General features: G+C 40.0%; 2 protein-coding genes across 2 annotated transcripts in view; one reads left to right on the top strand and one right to left on the bottom strand.

Annotated features, from left to right (window-relative positions):
- Positions 1-13,889, bottom strand: part of Fyttd1 (forty-two-three domain containing 1) — a 29,671-nt gene extending 15,782 nt beyond the window's left edge. Inside the window, exons 1-2 of the mRNA XM_051191364.1 lie at positions 13,573-13,889; positions 7,895-8,023 (exon numbers count right to left, since the gene is read on the bottom strand). Of these exons, the coding sequence (XP_051047321.1) occupies positions 7,895-8,023; positions 13,573-13,675 (232 nt within the window). The 5' untranslated portion in view covers positions 13,676-13,889. The remainder of the gene's footprint in view (positions 1-7,894; positions 8,024-13,572) is intronic.
- A 150-nt stretch (positions 13,890-14,039) lies between these two features.
- The window catches only part of Rubcn (rubicon autophagy regulator), a 58,681-nt gene continuing 54,560 nt past the window's right edge, over positions 14,040-18,160 (top strand). The window contains exon 1 of the mRNA XM_051191361.1: positions 14,040-14,275. The gene's annotated coding sequence lies outside the window, so the exon portion shown is untranslated. The remainder of the gene's footprint in view (positions 14,276-18,160) is intronic.

Below are 18,160 nucleotides of genomic sequence, written 5' to 3'. Positions count from 1 at the left end.
GCACAGCCCTTAATTACTACTTTCTTTTTCTGCTGGTGGGGATTCAATCAGGGTCTTATATGTGCTGGACAAGTATTCTACCACTGAGCTACATTCTAGGTCAGCCCTCTTCCTTCCCTCAAATAGTCCTCCTTTGCCTTCATGTCACATGTATATACATTTATGTGTGTATGTACACACACATACACAGTTCTGCATATGAGAGATAATATAGTCTTTTCCTTTTTAATAAACTATTATATGGAACTCAGTTACAATAATCCTTTGCATTATTTCCTGGAGACTTTTCTTTTCCTCTTGGTACTAAAGCTTGACCCTAGAGTCTTATAAATGATATGTACCAGCTCTACCACTGAGCTATACCTCTAGCTCCAAATTCTTTATTTTTAACCATGGGATTGGGAGGTGACAATTATGTCACCTCCAAATGATACCTTCTTCTCATTTCCAAATATAACACTTAAGCTTTTTAAAATTTCCTAATGCAATAGCCAGAAATTTTCAGAGATTTAGCTAGGTAACTACTTTGATGGTAGGTAGTCTCATCTTAAATCTGATTTTGGGGAGAACATCTGGGATAATGAGCAGTCTCAATTTAATTGATTTTTAGGGGGAAAAGTCCTTAGATGACACTTGCAACATGTAACAGGGTTTACAACAAAAGTAGAAATTAAGATTAATTTCAGGAGGCAGAGGCAGGTAGGTGGATTGAGGCCAGCCTGGGCTACCAACAGCAAGGGCAACATATGGTGGGTGGGGGGAGACAACACAGAGAGACAGACAGAAACAGAGAGATCTTGAGGGCTGGAGGATGGCTTAGTGGTTAAGAGCACTGGCTGCTCTTTTATAGGTCCCCAGTTCCATCTATTTCCAGGAACTGCATGATGGCTCACAACCACCTATAATGAGATCTGATATCTTCTTTTGGAATAGAAGTGTATAATGAGAGATGTCATTCTGTAAATATGTTTCTCATGCTGGCCAATAGGAAAAGCAAGATAGGCGGGACTAGGAGACAAGGAGGAGAGAGGAATTAGTAAGGAGGACTCAGCATGTAGAAACTGGAGAATAGAGGTCTGGGCCTACTCTCCAGTAAGATGAGACCACGTGGAAATACTTAGATTAATAGAAATGGGTTAATAATTAAGACAGAGCTAACCGATAAGAAACTAGTAACTGGCCAAGAGCATTATACCTAATACAGTGTCTCTGTGTGTTATTTGGGGCTGATGATGCGGTGGGTCCAGGTCGGCACGAAAAACCTTACTCTTTACAAGTGTACATGCAGATAGAGCACTTATATACATAAAATCTTTAAAATATAATTTTCTTTGCTGTAGGGTGCCTCAGGCCTACTATGCACTATGGATCTCTAAGGGGAAAGTAATAGTATCATTTCCAAGCTATTAACTTCTGAAACTTTATGTGTGATACTCTTACCAATAATTTCAAAGAGTACAAAATAGAAAAGCCTGTCATGCAATGGGATGTGTGAATCATCATTAATTTATTATCTTTCAGCTTCCACAACTCATCCTTTACTACCTGCCTCTAATAAGAACACTATTTTATCAGTGGGCATGGCACTGTTGTCAGTAGAGGAGCCTGGGAAGTCTAGAGAATGAAGGGGTGATTCTTCCAGGTACCCCTGTGCTTCTCAGGGTTTGTCCCTGTGCATAGGACACTAAATAACATACACCAGCCTTCCTGTCTCCTGGCTGATACTATGTGGCTATCAAGGTTAATGGTACAAAATTTGTGAGTGGTGTCTTAAGTTTTATATCTGAAGCAGCATTTGTCTAGTTCCCATTCTTGTTCATCCCCCAGTAAACTTAAGCAATATTACCACACATCCATAGGTAACTTCCTAGTAAGTCATATTAGGGTAGAAACTCAATGCACTTCTCTTGCCATCCAGGAGGCTATATGATGGTTTCACACGCTCTAGTAAGATCAATTCTTGGGTAGTGGAAATGTGTTTTGTCCAGGTATGTTCCTTCTCAGTATTCTCAGTCCTAAAAGTATTGACTACTATTAATTTCATCAGAAAAAAAGCAATAAAGATAAACATTTCTAATTAAACCATATGTGAATTTCTTCTGGAATGATTAAATTATGTTGAGTGAATTTGTATATAAAATCTGACTTGTCATTTTATTTGTGTCAACTACTAAAACAGCTACCACTTACAGTGCTAGACACTGTACTGTCAAATGTAATTTTCATGAGAATCTAATGAGAGTGATGCTTCCATCTTACTTTTGTAGGTAAGCAAAGAACAGTGATGACTGAGAGTTCAAAGAGAAGAACAGAACCATGCTCTAAATGCAAGTGTGTGTAGCTCTAAAAATGGATGAGGAAAAAGTAAGCTTTGGACTAGCCATTATAAAATGAGCAGCATTTGAAGAGGAAGACAGACACAAAGAATTTCCGGTTAGTTTAACAACTATAAAGATGAGAGTGACCATAATATATTGATGTAAATCTATGGGAGGGTAAAAGTGAATGAAGTAGTGGGCATAAATCATGCAAGGCTTGGAACAGACACAGTCTGTGTGTGACAATTCACAATAATATTACATCAGCTTACTATCAGTATCTTAGACCCACTGGAAGAGAGAAAGAGAATGTGATAAGAACATTTAAGAAAATATTGTGTATAAATGTTTGTTTTCATTTAATTGGACTTTGTTATATAAAATTAATTAAAATAAAATAAAGGGAAAAAAAGAACATTTAAGATAAATTCCACAGTAACACTCAAGCAAGACTTGATAAAGGACTATGAGAGGAGCAAAGAACTGAAATTATTACACAGGAGTGAGCTGGACTTTCATCTTGTTTCAGTTTACCTTTCTGTATGTATTTGATCATGTTCTTTCCCTCCCCACCTCCTTCCCACTCAGCCTCTCCCTGGCTCCTGGAGAGTGAATTGCAAAGCAAAAAAGAAACGTTAAAAGAGAGAATCTATTATTATACCATAGTTTCAGCATCAGATGAAACAAGCAAGACTAACAGGAATAAAGTTGAGAGCAAGATAATACTGGTCAGAATCTACTCTTTAATCTCTTCCACTTCCCAATGTCTGTGTATAGAACACTGCTCCCAAACGCATTATTCTTTCCACTGTGTTGCGTTTTCCAGGCACAGAGGACGCTGGGAAGAAGGGCAGAGATGACAAGAGACGCAGAGTAATCAGTATGAGCACTATGCAGATAAAGTAATAAAGCCACAAGGCAGAAAGTAAATTAATAAAAATGGGTTACTTTAAAGTTGTAAACATAGTGATATTTTGTTTGTAATCCAAAAATGTTTGCCTGAAGATCAGAATGCAGAGCTAAGCCACTAGTTAGCCACAACCTAGTTAAAAGCTAAGCCACTAGTTAGCCACACACTTAAGCCATTAATTAGCCATAGAGGCTAGGCAGTAGTGGTACATACCTTTAATCCCAGCACTTGGAAGACAGAGGCAGATGGATCTCTGTGAGTTCAAGGCCATCCTGGGTTATATGAGAGTGCATCAGTCTAAAAGTGAAACAGAGTTCTTAACTTTGATCCTAGCACTTGGGATGACACACCCTCAATCTCAGCACTAGAGAGGAATACAAAGCAGGAGCTCAGTGCATTCTGAAAGCAGTCTAAGGATTTGTGGAGACAGGATCACCCATTTTGGTCTGAGGTAGAGGTAAGAGCTAGTGGTTGGCCGCTTTGCTTCTGGCCACTTTGCTTTTCTGATCTTCAGCAAGTCATGGCACCAATGTTGTTCTTTTGATACAACTACTGCCTAAGAAACACAAACACAAGACTCAGCGCCCACGTGGAGTTTATTGAGAGAAGGGAGAGAAAGGGGGGTAACTGGTGGCCAACCGAAAGCAGGAGGGGGGGAGGAGAGAGAAGAAAGAGAAAGACACAAAGAGCGGAGAGAGAGAGAAAGCCAGAGAGAAAGAGAGGGCGGGGGGGGGGGTGGAGAGAAAGCAAGAGAGAGGGGCGCGCTTGGCGCACTTGCTTTAAAAGGGGAGCTTGCGCATGCATAACTGAGTCCCCTGTGCAGCCAGGTAAACCTGATGTAGCAATGACATGGCCATTAACATCCCGCCCATGGTCTGGGGTAGGGTCAGCAGACTACTGGTTCCCAACACCCAGTATCTGTCTTTGGGTTTTTATTATTTATGCTACATATAAGGGCTAGTTAGAAACAAGCCCAAGCTTGCTTTCCTAACTAATAAGCTGAGCTTTCCTAATGAATAAGAAGTCTCCATGCGGTTATTTGGGAGCTGGCAGGAAGAACAGAGAAAAGATCCACTTACACCATTCTTTCACTTCTCTTATCTGTAAGAACTAGACTAGACACAGAAAAGTCCCCACACTGGTCCTTTCCATGAATTTCTTTCACATATTCATCCTTTGCTTTAATAATTTTAGGAGCCTCTGAGAAATAACTGAAGTTATGAGGAGGGAGCTTTCACACACTTATATAATGGACCCCAGAGGGTTCTCTACCCGCTTTCCATATGAGATTATCACAAGCAGTCCATGGGCTTCACGTCAGAAGGCTCTCATCAGAACTTGACCATAGTGGAACCCTGATCTAGGACTTAGACTGCAGAATCAAGAAATACACTCATTAGGGTTTATAAACTACCTAGTCCATAGTAATATGTTTTAAAGCATGAACTAAGATACCGCTTCTGTATTCAAGCTATTTAAATTATAACATGTCACAGAGACTAAGGAAGAGTCTATGCATGAGAGAATGACAATGCCTTGATAGAGATGCAGTTTTCACTTCACATACCCCTTTAGTTTTTAGGGTTCTCTACAGGTGTCCAGATTACATTTTGGTCACCTCTGTTGTTTGGTTTGGTTTTCTACCACAAGACATTAAATTGTTTTTACAAGTGTTTAATGAGTTTCTAAGTTAGTATTTTAGACAAGGAGTTAAAGGCTTCAATTATGTGTTCCAGCCAACAAAATCATACTGACCATCTGCCAATGATCATCTGCTGTTATTCTCCTCCCTCAAATTAATGTCATTACTGATATCACAGGTGGAAATCTAAACTCTTCTCAGCCAAATGGATAGTAACAACAATCCAATAGCAGCAGCAGCTATTCTATTTTAAGCTAGCACATCAGCAGAGAGCCTAACCCAGTGCAACATCAACCTTAGGAGTTGCTAAGCTTCCCCTAGATATCATTTACCTCAAGACTCAGATCATAACCCCATAAAAGGATAATGGATCAAATAGAATTTCATTTTATTTGTTAAATCTCACTTTCTCTTAGCACAAATTCCTTATATGAAGTCTATAATACTTTATCTTAAAAAAAATTTTATGTATGAGTGCTTTGCTCTGCATGTACGTGTGTGTGCGCGTGCGCGCGAGCGTGCACATGCCTGGTACCCATCAAGGCCAGAAGATGTTGTTGAATGCTCTGGAATTGTAGTTACAGACAGTTGTGAGCCACCATGTGAGTGCTAGGAATCCTCTGGAAGAGCAGTCTATTCTCTTTCCTGCTGAGCCACACTGTGAGCCACCCAGCCTCCCTCCTTGTCCTAACTTTGGCTGTTGTTATTTAGACAGTCTCATGTACAGAGCAAGCTGGCCTTGAACTTGCAGCAAGTCTCCTATCTCTGCTTCCCAAATGCTAAGATTACAGACATGCACTGCCATGCCCACCTATGACATTTTTAAAATTCTATCTTCTCTAAGTCATTTATCACTAGAAATTATCTCCTTAAAATAAAAGACTGTATCTTTATTCATTTTCAGAACCAGGCAGTTCAAATCATTTATCAGACATGTAAAATATTAATAAATTCTATTTCTGAATACTCTGAACACAAAATGATTACTTCAAAACAAAATATATAAACATACATCATGGTGCATTAAGTATGGCATATTAAAAAACATTTATAAAGGAATCTTTAAATCAACAGAAATACGTGTTTATTTCTAACAACTACGTACCTATCACAAAGTGTACAAGCTAGATTTAACTATTCAAAAAATTTAATAGAGGCCGAAGATATGGTTCAGCTATTAAGAGCACTTGTTGCTCTTCCAGATAACTCAAGCTCAGCTCTCAGAACCTAAGTCAGGTGGCTCACACTCACATGTAACTCCAGCTCCAGGGTCTCCAATTGTGTGACTTCCATCAGCTGCTAAACTCACATGTACACACTTATACATAATTGAAAATAAAAAACAAATCTTTAAAAATGTATTTAAAAACATTAAATTTCCTGTAGGTTCCAGGCTCAGTAATATTTTTAAGATATGCTGATATATTACCCGCTAAACATATAAGTTATACTAAAACAACTGAAGATTAATTTTTGCTTTTCAAAATATAGAATAAAGAATTAACAGTTAATCAACTGTTTTGGCAAAGTTATTTTTTTCAAAATTCCATCTATTGTGGAAAATGTTAAAAATACATAAGATTCTTATTCTGCCCCTTCCTATCCCAACATGTGTTAATTCACTGCTAACTATTTTATTATTTTTATTGATTCTTTGGGAATTTCACACCATACACCCCAACACTCTCATTTCCCAGTCTTTCCAAATCTGCTCCCCCAATTGTGCCCTCCCTAAAATTAAAAATAATAAAAGATGTATTTTTTAAAAGTCCAATTTGTGTTATTCCTACATTCACTGGCACATGACCAAACCCTCATCAGTCTATCCCTTTAGTAAAACAGTCATTCCCTCCTGTCCCCACCAGAAGCCATCAGTTGTAGTGAGCTGTCCTCAGCATCCTTATCACACTTCCTAATAGTTCTCTTCCATTGGTTCCTGTTATTTAGGCTGTTACCCTTCTTGTTTGTTTGTCTGGTTGGTTTTATGTGCATGGGGGTGGGTCTGAGAGGCAGGGGTTGTCACAGGGGTTGTTGTCCTTCTCTCAACTTTGTGTCTGCAATTGTCAATACCACTGCAGATGTACCTTCCAAAAAAGTTATTTTTATGTGAAAAAGACTTAAGTTTCTTTTTATTTAACAAAGATTTGTTCCAAGATGCTGGTGTCATTGCTAAAAAGTTAATCTATAATGTATGTGTTGAATTATTGCTCCCAATCTATTTTAGAACAAAATGATTAGAGATAAATCAGCTGTAAGATTATCAAAAATAACTATACATGCACATTATCTAATTATACCTAAAGCAGTCTATTTAGTGCCACCTTTGAGAAAGTTACAAATAAAGTTCTTGGATGATAATATAAAAGAGTCTGGAGTAAAGCTGGGCAAGGTGGCACAGGCCTTTAATCTCAGTACTTGGAGAGATAGAGGCAGGTGGTTTCTGTGCTTCTGAGGTCAGCCTAGTCTATACAGCTAGCCATGGCTACAAAGTGAGACTCCATCTGCCTCTAACTAAATAAATCTGAAGTAATTTTCTTTGCAGAGTAGCAGTCTCCACATAGTAAAGCATTCTCCTTTACAAAGTGAATTTGTTCCTGCTATACTTAGACATGCCTTAATTCAAACTGAGAATTTTCTGGTAATAGAGCTGTCTCAAAACAGAGTTAGTTATCTTGTGGTGCAGAATGTTCTTTCACTGGACAAAGTCAAGCTGGGGTCAGTTATCCATCAGACTGTCACTAGGGAGGAAAACAGGATCTGATGGCACATATGATCTTTGGCAATTCTAAACTCTAAATCTAATTTAAACTATTTATAAACTGAGATTACTCTTAACTTAGTATTTTAAGGATCAATCAATCAGATATTTTAGGAAATAATTTTTTTATCCAGTTTCCAGAACTAAACAAAAATCTGAGAGTAAATAAAAATCACAAAGTGGTACTGGTGTATTCTTCCAGGTTTTAAGTCTATGCTGAACATATTACATTATGAATCCATAAATAACAGTATTTTAAAACTTACCAGAATTCTGCTGGATTCCCCACCGTACTCTCATCCTGAATTGCCGGGTACCACTTTGCTGAAGTCTTCTATTTAGTCTTGGAAAATTTTGCTTCTTTCCTTCCTTTCTATTCAGTTTGATAATATCATCTACAAAAGAGGGAATGCCATAATTATTTTCATTTTAACATAATGAATAAATTGCTCAATCTCTTTATAGTCAATAGATTTCTCCTATATCCCTAAACTTAGTCCCCATTATTATCATCTTAGCTTTTCCAGACAGCCTCTGTATGTACCCAAGGCTTGTTTTGAACTTACTATATAGCTTAGGCTACCTAGACTCCAACCCTTTTCCTTCAATCAGCCATTTTACCTGTTGAAATGCCTGAAAAAAGTTTCTCTAGTAAAAGTTCCAATCAACAGAGAAAAGAGATTTACCAACTAATGAGTTCTGCCAGGGATTTGGGATAGCAGGTAGATTTAGCTCAGTAGTAGCATTTGACTAGAACATATAAGGGCTTGGGTTCAAACCCAGTACTACAAACAAAAAAATGTATACTCTTGTTGTTGGGACGGTGGCACATGCCTGTAGTCCCAGCAAAAGGAGGCAGAGGCAAAAGAATCAGGAGTTCAAGGGCTAGCTTAGACTACGTATTGAGTTTGAGGCAAGCTTGGGCTCTCAGAAAGACCCAACTAACCAACTCAAAAATAGCAATAAAGACCTCAAAAGACAAAATTTCTAAATCCACCTGAATTCAGAAGACATTTATTGAGTGTACACTTTATGCAATTTATTCATGTGTAAGTCTACCATGAATGAAACAAAAGTGTAAGACAGTCCTCATTCTCAATAGTTTAAATTATTTATGGGAACAGGCATGCAAATAGCAAATAACAAGTATCATCATAAAGGTATGGTACTCTAATTCTGTTCTCCTCTAGCAAAGTCATTCATAATTACTTCTTTCTATTCTGAACTCTCTAATTCTATAAGCTTCATTATTCCAAACACATCATCAAACCGCCTCAGAATAATTCATAAATATCACATTGTGTTAATACTACAGTGAACAATGTAAAAGATGAGAAAATTAAATGAATTTCAAATTCTTATTAAGTGTCAAAAGTTACTAGAAGTCAACAATATGCTCATTCAAAAAATACCTTGTGCCAGAGAGATGGCTCTGCAAATAAAAGCACCTACCTCCAGGCCTGATGGCAAGTTTATTACGTAGTCAAAGGAGAGAACTGATCCCCACAAGCTGTCCTCTAACTTCCATACCCAAGCTGTGATGTGCAAGCACAGACCCAAAAATAAGTTTAAAAAAAAAAAAAAGAAGAAGAGAAAAGAAAAGAAAAGAAAGAAATATCCAAACTCAGCTGGATATAGTGGCATATACTTGTAATCCTGGTACTTGACAGAATGAGGCAGGAGGACTGCTGTAACTCCAAGGGCAGCTTTGGCTACATAATGTCACTCTATCTCAAGACAGAGGATGAAGGAGGGAAGGAAAGGGAAGGAAGGAAAAATTCTCTAGTCCCTAAGCCAAATATTAGTTGTGGTGACTGACAATGCAAGAAACTAAAGTAAATGCATTGTCAGCAACTTCCTACCTAAAGCTAAAGGCTAATTCCAATCATTTTTCCAAATAACTTTAACCATAAAGATGTCAATATAATTAGTTTTTTTTCTAAATTAGAGAAGGAAATACAAGACATTATAATGACCATTTCTTTTACATGACTTATAATATTTCTCCCATACATTGTTCTCTGGACGAAACACATGCAGCAACAGGCACACACACATACACAAAAATATATGTAGTTTAAAGTACTTCAAAGTACATAGTTGTCTTCTTGAGACCAATCTCAACTGCAAAAATAGCTTGCTACATGTAAAAACATAAAGGCTGAAGCTCAGTGGTAGAGTGTTCCACTCTAAGCACTCCTAAGAACCTGGGTTTGATCCTCACTACCACTTAATAAGATAAAAGACACTAAAAACCATTTGTGTTAGTCATGTTCCTTCACTGAAGACAAAAAAAAAAAAAAAAAAAACCCAAAAAAACAAAACAAAAAAAAAAACTAAACTTAAAAAAAGATAAAGGAAAAAAAAGGAAAGGTGGCTTTTTTTTTTTGGGGGGGGGCTCATAATTTCAGAGGTTTCATTCAGTCTGTGGTCACTTGGCCCCATAGTTTTTAGGCCTGTAGTGATACATAACATCATGAGGGAGGGAAGAGCATGGAGGAGGGGAAAGCTGACTGCCCTGACATCCTAGAAGAGAGCGCTGACCTTCAAAGGCATGCCTTTGGTAACCTGCTTCCTCTAACTAGGCCCTACTTCTCCTAAATAATCCATTTAGTTATGAACATGTCCAAGTCTAATCCATCGAGGGCATCACTGCCTTCATAACTCCTTCATAGCTCAGTAGCTCTCAAGCTGGGGAACTAAGCCTTCAACTGGAGCCTTTGGGGAGACATTAATTTAAACCACGTCACTAGGTTTACACAAAAGGTTTCATAAGTATCAGATATATGAACTTATTAAATTCTTATTGAGTAGAAAACAGGAAACATTGTTTTTCCTTAATAGGCTACTATTAACTTTCCAGTAGACATCCACAACCTCTCAAAGCTTTGAAAATATACCCAAACAATGAATCTGGTCAGGAGATTAGGGCAAGGAAGGTGTTGGTTTTGACTACTAGGGTAATTTTTTTGTTGTTTTTGAGACAAGATCCCACTACATATCCCCTGGCTGGTCTTGAACTCATAGACCAGGCTGGCTTGGAACACAAGAGTTCTACTTCCCTATACCTCCAACTGCTAGAATTAAAGGCATGTGCCACATTGCCCAGCATACCAAGGTAATTTTTACACAGAGTATATATAGCAGAAATAGAGATGAAATTATTTTGAGACAGGGTTTTGCTTTGGCCCAGGCTAGCCTCAAACTCATAATCCTCTTGCCTCATCTTCCAGAGTGCTAGATGCTGGATTACTGGTGTATAACACAATTCTTGACACAACTAAAAATTAAAAATAGAAAAACACTTATATCTAGGTCCTCAAACAAAATCTTTTGATATGAAAGGAGAAAATAACCTCTCTTACCCAATGAGTATACCGGATAATTACTAAAAGATAAGATTCATCACAATGAACTACTTTATAAAGTTTCTTCTGGGATAAGTAGGGATTGAGTTAGTAGTTACGAGCACTTGATGCTCTTCCAGAAAATGGCAGCTTATAATGAGCTATAACCCAAGTTCGAGGGGACCTGATGCCCTCCCCTGGTTTCCACAGGCAGTAGGTACAGCCATTTGTACACAAAACACTCATACACATAAATCATTTCGTTTTTTGACAAAAGGAAAACATTTCTTCCAGGGCATTCTTCATGTGTCTGAGATAATTATAGTGCATTCAATTATTCTCACAGCAATCCTAAGAAAAAAGGGTTACAATATTAATTTTTAAAGTAAGAAACTGAGCCAATGTCAGTTAACTTGGTAGATAATCTACATAAATTCTCATATAAATCCAATAGAGTTAAAAAAAATGAAGAATGAATGAATGAATGAAAGCCAAATTTCTGGAGGTGGGGGGGGGGGAGTGTATCACTACCTAGTCCAGGCTGGCCTTAAACTCAGAGATCTGCCTGCCACTGATTCTCTGCTGAGGTTAGGGTGTGTCTCATCATATTCACTTCTCTGCTGGGATCAGGGTGTATCGCATCACACCCAGATGCAGATTCTAAAACTTCTGGAGACCTGGTAAGACTAACCATCTCTTCCTCACAAACCTCTAAGATTAAACTAAAACTAAAACACGTGGCAGACTAACCTACTCTCTTGAGGAAGACAGTTCTATTCCAGCTCTCCACAGCACTTTTCTTCTACTCTGAAAAGTATCAGCCCTCTTTAATTGATGTCCTAATTATCAAGCAAAATGCAAAAAGGCTACAGGTGGCTCAGTCAGTAAAATGCATACCCAACAAGCATGATGACCTCAGTTCAGATCCCCAGCACCCCTATACAAATCTGGGCGTTGTGGCCACTTCTGTGAACCCAGCACTGAGGAAGCAGACACGGGACCTCTGATACAGTAATTACTATCACCTTTCTTAAACTTTTACTTTTTAATTATGTGTGTATGAGTGTAGCTTGTGCATGTGAGCAGTATCTACGAATGCCGAGAAAAGGAATGGGACTGGAGTTACAGTAAGTTGTGAGTCAAGCTGCTATAAATGAGTGCTGGTAACCAATCTTTGGGTCACTGCAAAAACAAAATGTGCTGTTCACCACGAGCCTCCTAACCACTGATTAATCTCTAAAAAGTACTAACAAGTAATTTGTCCATAGTCACAAGATTAGAAGCGTCAGAAGCAGGGACCCACTGAAATAGTATAGCTCTACTCTACATTACCTATCACTAGTAGCACAACGCTTGTGAGTTTATTAGGAAATTAAATGCATATTAAATATTTAGTTCACTGCCTAGCAGCCTGTAAGCATACAACGTCTGCTATACGGATTCAGGACTTTCACTCAAAAGCTGTTTTTTTTTTTTTTTTTTTTTTTTTGTTTATTACTGATCAGCAGTGTCATCAGACTTGAAACCAAACATATTCCTGTCAATTTTCTAATTCAAACATTAGGTTCTGACTTGAGACAACCCTAGAAACCATGAAAGAGTTCTCAACTGCTTGCTGTTCAAAAGCTTTCCAAATTAACAGAATGTAAAGAAATAGCAAGCAAAACAATGTTTCCAGGCACAGTATTATCCAAAATACCATCCTCAAAAAAGGTCACACTTGAATTCAGCAGCCAGGTATTTTATTTTTTTTAAATATATCAGAGAGGAGTGGAACGGTGGAGAGAAGACTGGGAAAAAGAAAAAGCAGGCAACTTGATTCTACAAAAATGGAATTACTTTCGGACCCGCTAAGCCAAATAGACGATTTTGTAGTGCTGGATCTAATTTTTTTTTTTTACGAAAATAAAAACAATCATCATGCTTTGTTATTATTATTATTTTACATAATCAACTGTAACCACCGCATCCTTTTAATGTGTGCTCGACCCCTCGTTCTACCTGAGATTTTAGCAATCTGCGTACATCTCTCCCTCCCCGCCCCCAACTGGCTAACTTTGAAACCTGGCTGGGGAACAGGCTTCAGTAAACACCTAATGCAACACAGCAACACGGTCCCCGCTTAACGATGCTCAGAGTGCCTGTTCCGGGACCGCGTCCCCGCCCCCGCCGTTCCCAGGGGGGCGCCGGTTGGAAATCGCCGGTGCCAGGCATATGTCTGGGCACAATCACTCCAGGCAAACCCTTCTCACAGCGCTGTCTTTGGCCGGTCGCAGCCCTAGCCGGGTGTAAGACCCTTGGTAAGGAAAAGGCCTGGGGCCGCGCACACGCCCGAAAGACCGCGTCCCGCGTGGGAAAAGGACAGCACTCGCCGACTCCGCGGGCCGCGCGGCCCGACCAGTCCTCGCCACGGCCCTTCCCGGCTCCACCGGGGGGTGGGCACGCCCGGGTCTCCCCCGCCCGCCCCACCTCGGGGGTACCCGCCGGTTCCGCCCACGCGCTAACAAACCCGCCCGACAACCGCGGTCAACCGCCCCTTCCCCCACCGGGACTCCCGCCCCCTCCCCCACCGCGACGAGGCCGCCCCGGCCCCTCACCCAGGGACATATCGATTTTGTCAAGGTTCTCATTGCTGCGGGCTTTCGGCGGCGGCGGCGGGGTCGCCGTGGCTCCCACCAACCGGGTGCCGAACCGGTTCATGACTGGAGATGCGGCGTCGGAGCAGTCAGCCGGGAAGGCCAGAGTCGCAGGCCCGCCGCCTCCCACTCACGCACGCAGACTAGCTGCAGCGCGGAGCGCGCACGCGCGCTGGCTGCGTCCTCACCCTCCCACCCACGGCAGCGGGAGGGGAGAGGGGCTACCGAGACGAGCGGAGGGCCAGAGCGGCCCACGCGCAACTGGCCCCTAGCGGCCCTTGTCGGCCAGGGGCTCCGCTCCAGAGCCGCAGCCTCTGGCGCGCTGGAGAGCCGCTAGCGCCTGCACTTTCCGCACCAGTGGCGGCGACTGGACCCAGCGCCGCGGACACCTAGCCTAAAACGCTAGCCTGGCACCGTGTGTTCTCCGGGTCCCTCCTGCTGCGGAAAGGCTCGGCACGCCCCTCTGCAATGCAGCTTCGGGAGGCCGGACAGACCCCCCGGAGTTGCCGCGTTCGATAGCAAAAGCTGCAGGGACAATTCTTGGGTCACCTTCTTAACAATAAAAGTAAATGCTAAAGTATCTGCAGCACCTCTCAGTCGGCATTCTATAAACATTCGGCACGGTACTAGCTACCTTAGTCAGATCTCATCTTCCCTTGGGAGGGTAAGTACTTCTGTTTATTTACTTGCATTTTTCTATTACTCAATTAAGTTTCGAGGAGGACACACACACACACACATTTATATTTGTGCGGAAGCAAGCATGTTAGTCTCCCCCACCCCAAAAGCTCAAAAAAATTTCAGACATTTTCATCGGGGGGAGGGGGGGAATAACAGTGTCAAATGTTCTGTCCTTGTAAAAATCTCTGCCACCATTTTCTCCACTTCCTAAAATTTCTTAAGTAGAGATCTGAGGCAGAGCTTTGTGGTGACCCAAAGTATCTAAAAACCACAATAGTCTATGTTTAGTTTAGTAATGTATCAATGCCATGTGGTTTGCAAATTCAACAGCAGTGACACATTTTTCTAATTTTTGCTTGGGGCTCCCATAACTTAAAATATCTCTTATCATGCACAATTGCATTTATAAGTATTGTATTCTCTAATTTTTTAACCTTATCTACTGAAACTTAGTTACATCACATTTGCCTTTTCTAGTAAAGATTGTGACAGTTATTGACCTATCTTAAAAATAAAACTACATGCTAATGCTTCCTATACTTGTAGTACGGTTAAAACCATGAGCTATCCAAGTTACCAGCCAAAAGCAAAGAACCATGACGTGTGTGTGTGTGTGTGTGTGTGTGTGTGTGTGTGTGTGTGTTTGATGAGCCATAGTAGTCTTATCTTGAGGAAATATATAATTTTCTTCTAAGATTTTGAGAAATACAATTCCTTATTCTCAAAAGTCAAGTTGGGCCAAATGTGGTGTCCAGTGCCTTTAATATCGGCACTGTTTAATTTCTGTGAGTTGGAAGCCTGCCAGATCTACATAGTGAATTCCAGGACAATCAGAACTGTCTATGTAAAAAGACCCTGTCTCAAAACAACAAAAGTCAATTTGGTTTTCTTTCCCATAGTGAAAATATAATTAAAATAGTCAGTTAATATAGCATACACCTATCTAGGTGTACAAGAAACTAATGGTGAAAGATTTGAACACAGCAAGATCTAGCTAGCAATAGAATCTGGTATGTCAAATAGAATAGCCGGATGCTCTTGTCACAAGGTTCTTGAGTTTGCTGTTCTACTCTCCAACCTGCACCTCCTTTGAACTGCTAGCAACTAGGGAAGCTCAATTGCAAAGAACATGGATGGTACCAGGTATGGTGGACAATGCTTTTGATCTTAGCACTCAGGAAGCAAAGGCAGTGGATCTTTGTGAATTCCAGGCTAACCATGGCTACATAGTGAGACTGTCTCAAAACAACAAAACACACAAAACCAACCAGTCAAACAAAAAAGTTACTAAGGTTCCTGATTTACTAAGGAACCTTAATAAATTTACCATTTCTTTCAGTCATTGGTTATATTACCTTATGAAATTCTATATCCCTTAGTCATCTTCAACACAAGAAAGTGGATATGCTTTTCTATGTTTTCTTAAAATTCTTTACAGTTCTGAATTGGTTGGTGTGTGACCTGAATCCCAGCACTTTCAAGGCAAAGTCAGGCACAGCTCTGAGTTTGAGGCCAGCCTGGTCTACAAAGTGAGCTCTAGAACAGCCAGGGCTACACAGATGAACCCTGTCTCAAGAAACATAAGAAAAAACAATTCTTTACAGTTCTGAGAGCCACTAAGCACAGGCATTTCTTTCTGCATTAGCTCTCTGTCATTAGTTATAACTTATGCAATCTCTGCTCATTTGTAGGAATAAACTATAGAGAGCTGTAGATTGTTTCCTTTTTTCTTTTTAACAGCAGTATCCCCTATGCAGCCTTGCTAGCCTGGAACTCCCTATGTAATCAATCAGGCTGGTCTCCTACTCACAAAGATCTACCTGTCTCTGCCTTCTTAGTGCCAAGTATTCACTGTTATACCCAGCCTGGAAATTCTGTTTACATTTATTTATTTGTTTGTTTATTGTGTTTGTGTGCCTGTGTGTGTGAGCACATATGACATGGTACATGTGTGGAATCAAAGAACAACTTGTGGAGTCCATTCTCTCTTTTACCATGAAGGGATCCAACTCAAATTATTAGGCTTGATAGAAAGCACCCTTGACCACTGAGCCATCTTACCATCTCTATTTCTTTTTTCTTCTTTTTTTTTGGGGGGGGGGTGTTGAGACAAGGTTTCTCTGTAGCTTTGGAGCCTGCTTTGGAACTCAGGCCAACCTCAAACTTCTGAGATCTAACTGCCTTTGCCTCCTGAGTTGCAGGGATTAAAGGCGTGCACCACCACTGCCTGGGGCACTTGAATTTTTTAAGGAATTTGCAGGTTCTTTTTATAGCACCTACATTATAAACATTCCAGGACAGCATCATATGAGGGTACTTGTATTAACACATGCTACATATTCATTAATACTTGCTGCTATTTTTGTGAAATTTGACTTTGTACTTGTGTATCAGTTAAAGCTTAAATATGAAGTTGTGATCAGAGAAGTGTTCTACTAGTTCAAACATTGCCATAATGACTAGATTTAGAAGTAATCAATCCAAATCAATTAGATAGTATAGTCAAACTGATCCTTAAACTGACTTTAGAGTTACAGATCTGATTTTGATTCCCATAAGCTGTTATTTATGGTAAATTGTGGTGATATATTGTTTATAATTTATTAAAACTTTCTGAGGATTCAGAAAGCACAGTCAGCCACAAACCATAGAAGCACATACCTTTAATCCCATCAGCCAGAAGCTAGGAGGTGGTTGTATACATCTTTAATCCTAGGACTCCTGGTTAAGAGGTAGACAGAACTCTCTGAGTTCAAGGCCACTTAGGGATCCATGAGATTGAATCAGTCTAAAGAGTAACAGATCACATGCCTTTAATCCCAAAACTAGTAGGGTATTAAAGACAGAAGCAGGGACTTCAGTGGTCAGTAGGAAGCATTCATTCTCCAGCCACACTGAGGAGAGGCAGCAGTTTGAGACTTGGTGCAGAGCCTGTGCATGGATCAGCCGGTTCCGCCTGAGCTAGAAGTGAGAGATGGTAGCTGGCTGCTTTGCTTTTCTAATATGGAGCTTGAAGTTTGAATCCCAATATCAGTATCTGGATTCTTTTAATTTTTTGTGCTATAGTAAATATTTAAACTCTGAATCACAATTATACCTCCCTCGTAGCATACTAATAACTTGTGGTGTAGTGGTGGCTCCTGCCTTTAATTCCAGCACTCAGGAGGCAAAGTCAGGTAGATCTATGTGAATTAGAGGCCAATTTGGTCTACAGAGTGAGTTCCAGGGCAGCCAGAGCTATGACACAGAGAAAACCTACCTCCAAAAACCCAAAAAAAAAAGAAAAAAACCTAAAAAAATAAATTGTATTTCCAGGATTATAGTTAGGACTTTACGTTCTGAATTTGACTTTATTTTGAGGGTTCATATTGAAAGAAAATAATTAAAAGATATGAATATTAGATATCAACAATGTCTTAGTTCTGTCTGTGTGATACTTGATACTAATTTTCAACTTGACAGATTCTAAAATCACCTAGAAGATAAACCTTTGGACATGTCTAGGAGGAAGTTTCTAAACCGAGTTAATTGAGTTAGAAGGTTCACAGTAAATGTGAGCAGCACCACTTTATGAGCTGAGCTTGGCCTTTTATCTCTTTCTGCTTTGTGATTGTGGATGTGACCAGCTGTCTCATTGTTCCTTCCTCCACGTCTTCCCTGTCACAACTGAACACACACACACACACACACACACACACACACAAAAGCACTCAGGCACACACAACTGACAGAGGTGTTTATCAGCCAGGTACAAAGGCTGGAGTTAAAAGGTCAACTGTGCCTTTTGTAGGTGCATGAGTGTTAGCTAATCAGTTAATCATATATTCACTGTGCACCAGGTGTTGTAATAGACTCTGGGGGATAAGCA

The sequence above is a fragment of the Phodopus roborovskii genome, unplaced genomic scaffold (genome assembly GCF_943737965.1).
Source record: "Phodopus roborovskii unplaced genomic scaffold, PHOROB, whole genome shotgun sequence".
In the NCBI taxonomy this organism is placed as follows: domain Eukaryota; kingdom Metazoa; phylum Chordata; class Mammalia; order Rodentia; family Cricetidae; genus Phodopus; species Phodopus roborovskii.
Note: the sequence above shows the minus strand (reverse complement) of the source record. Positions and strands in the feature narration are given on the sequence as shown.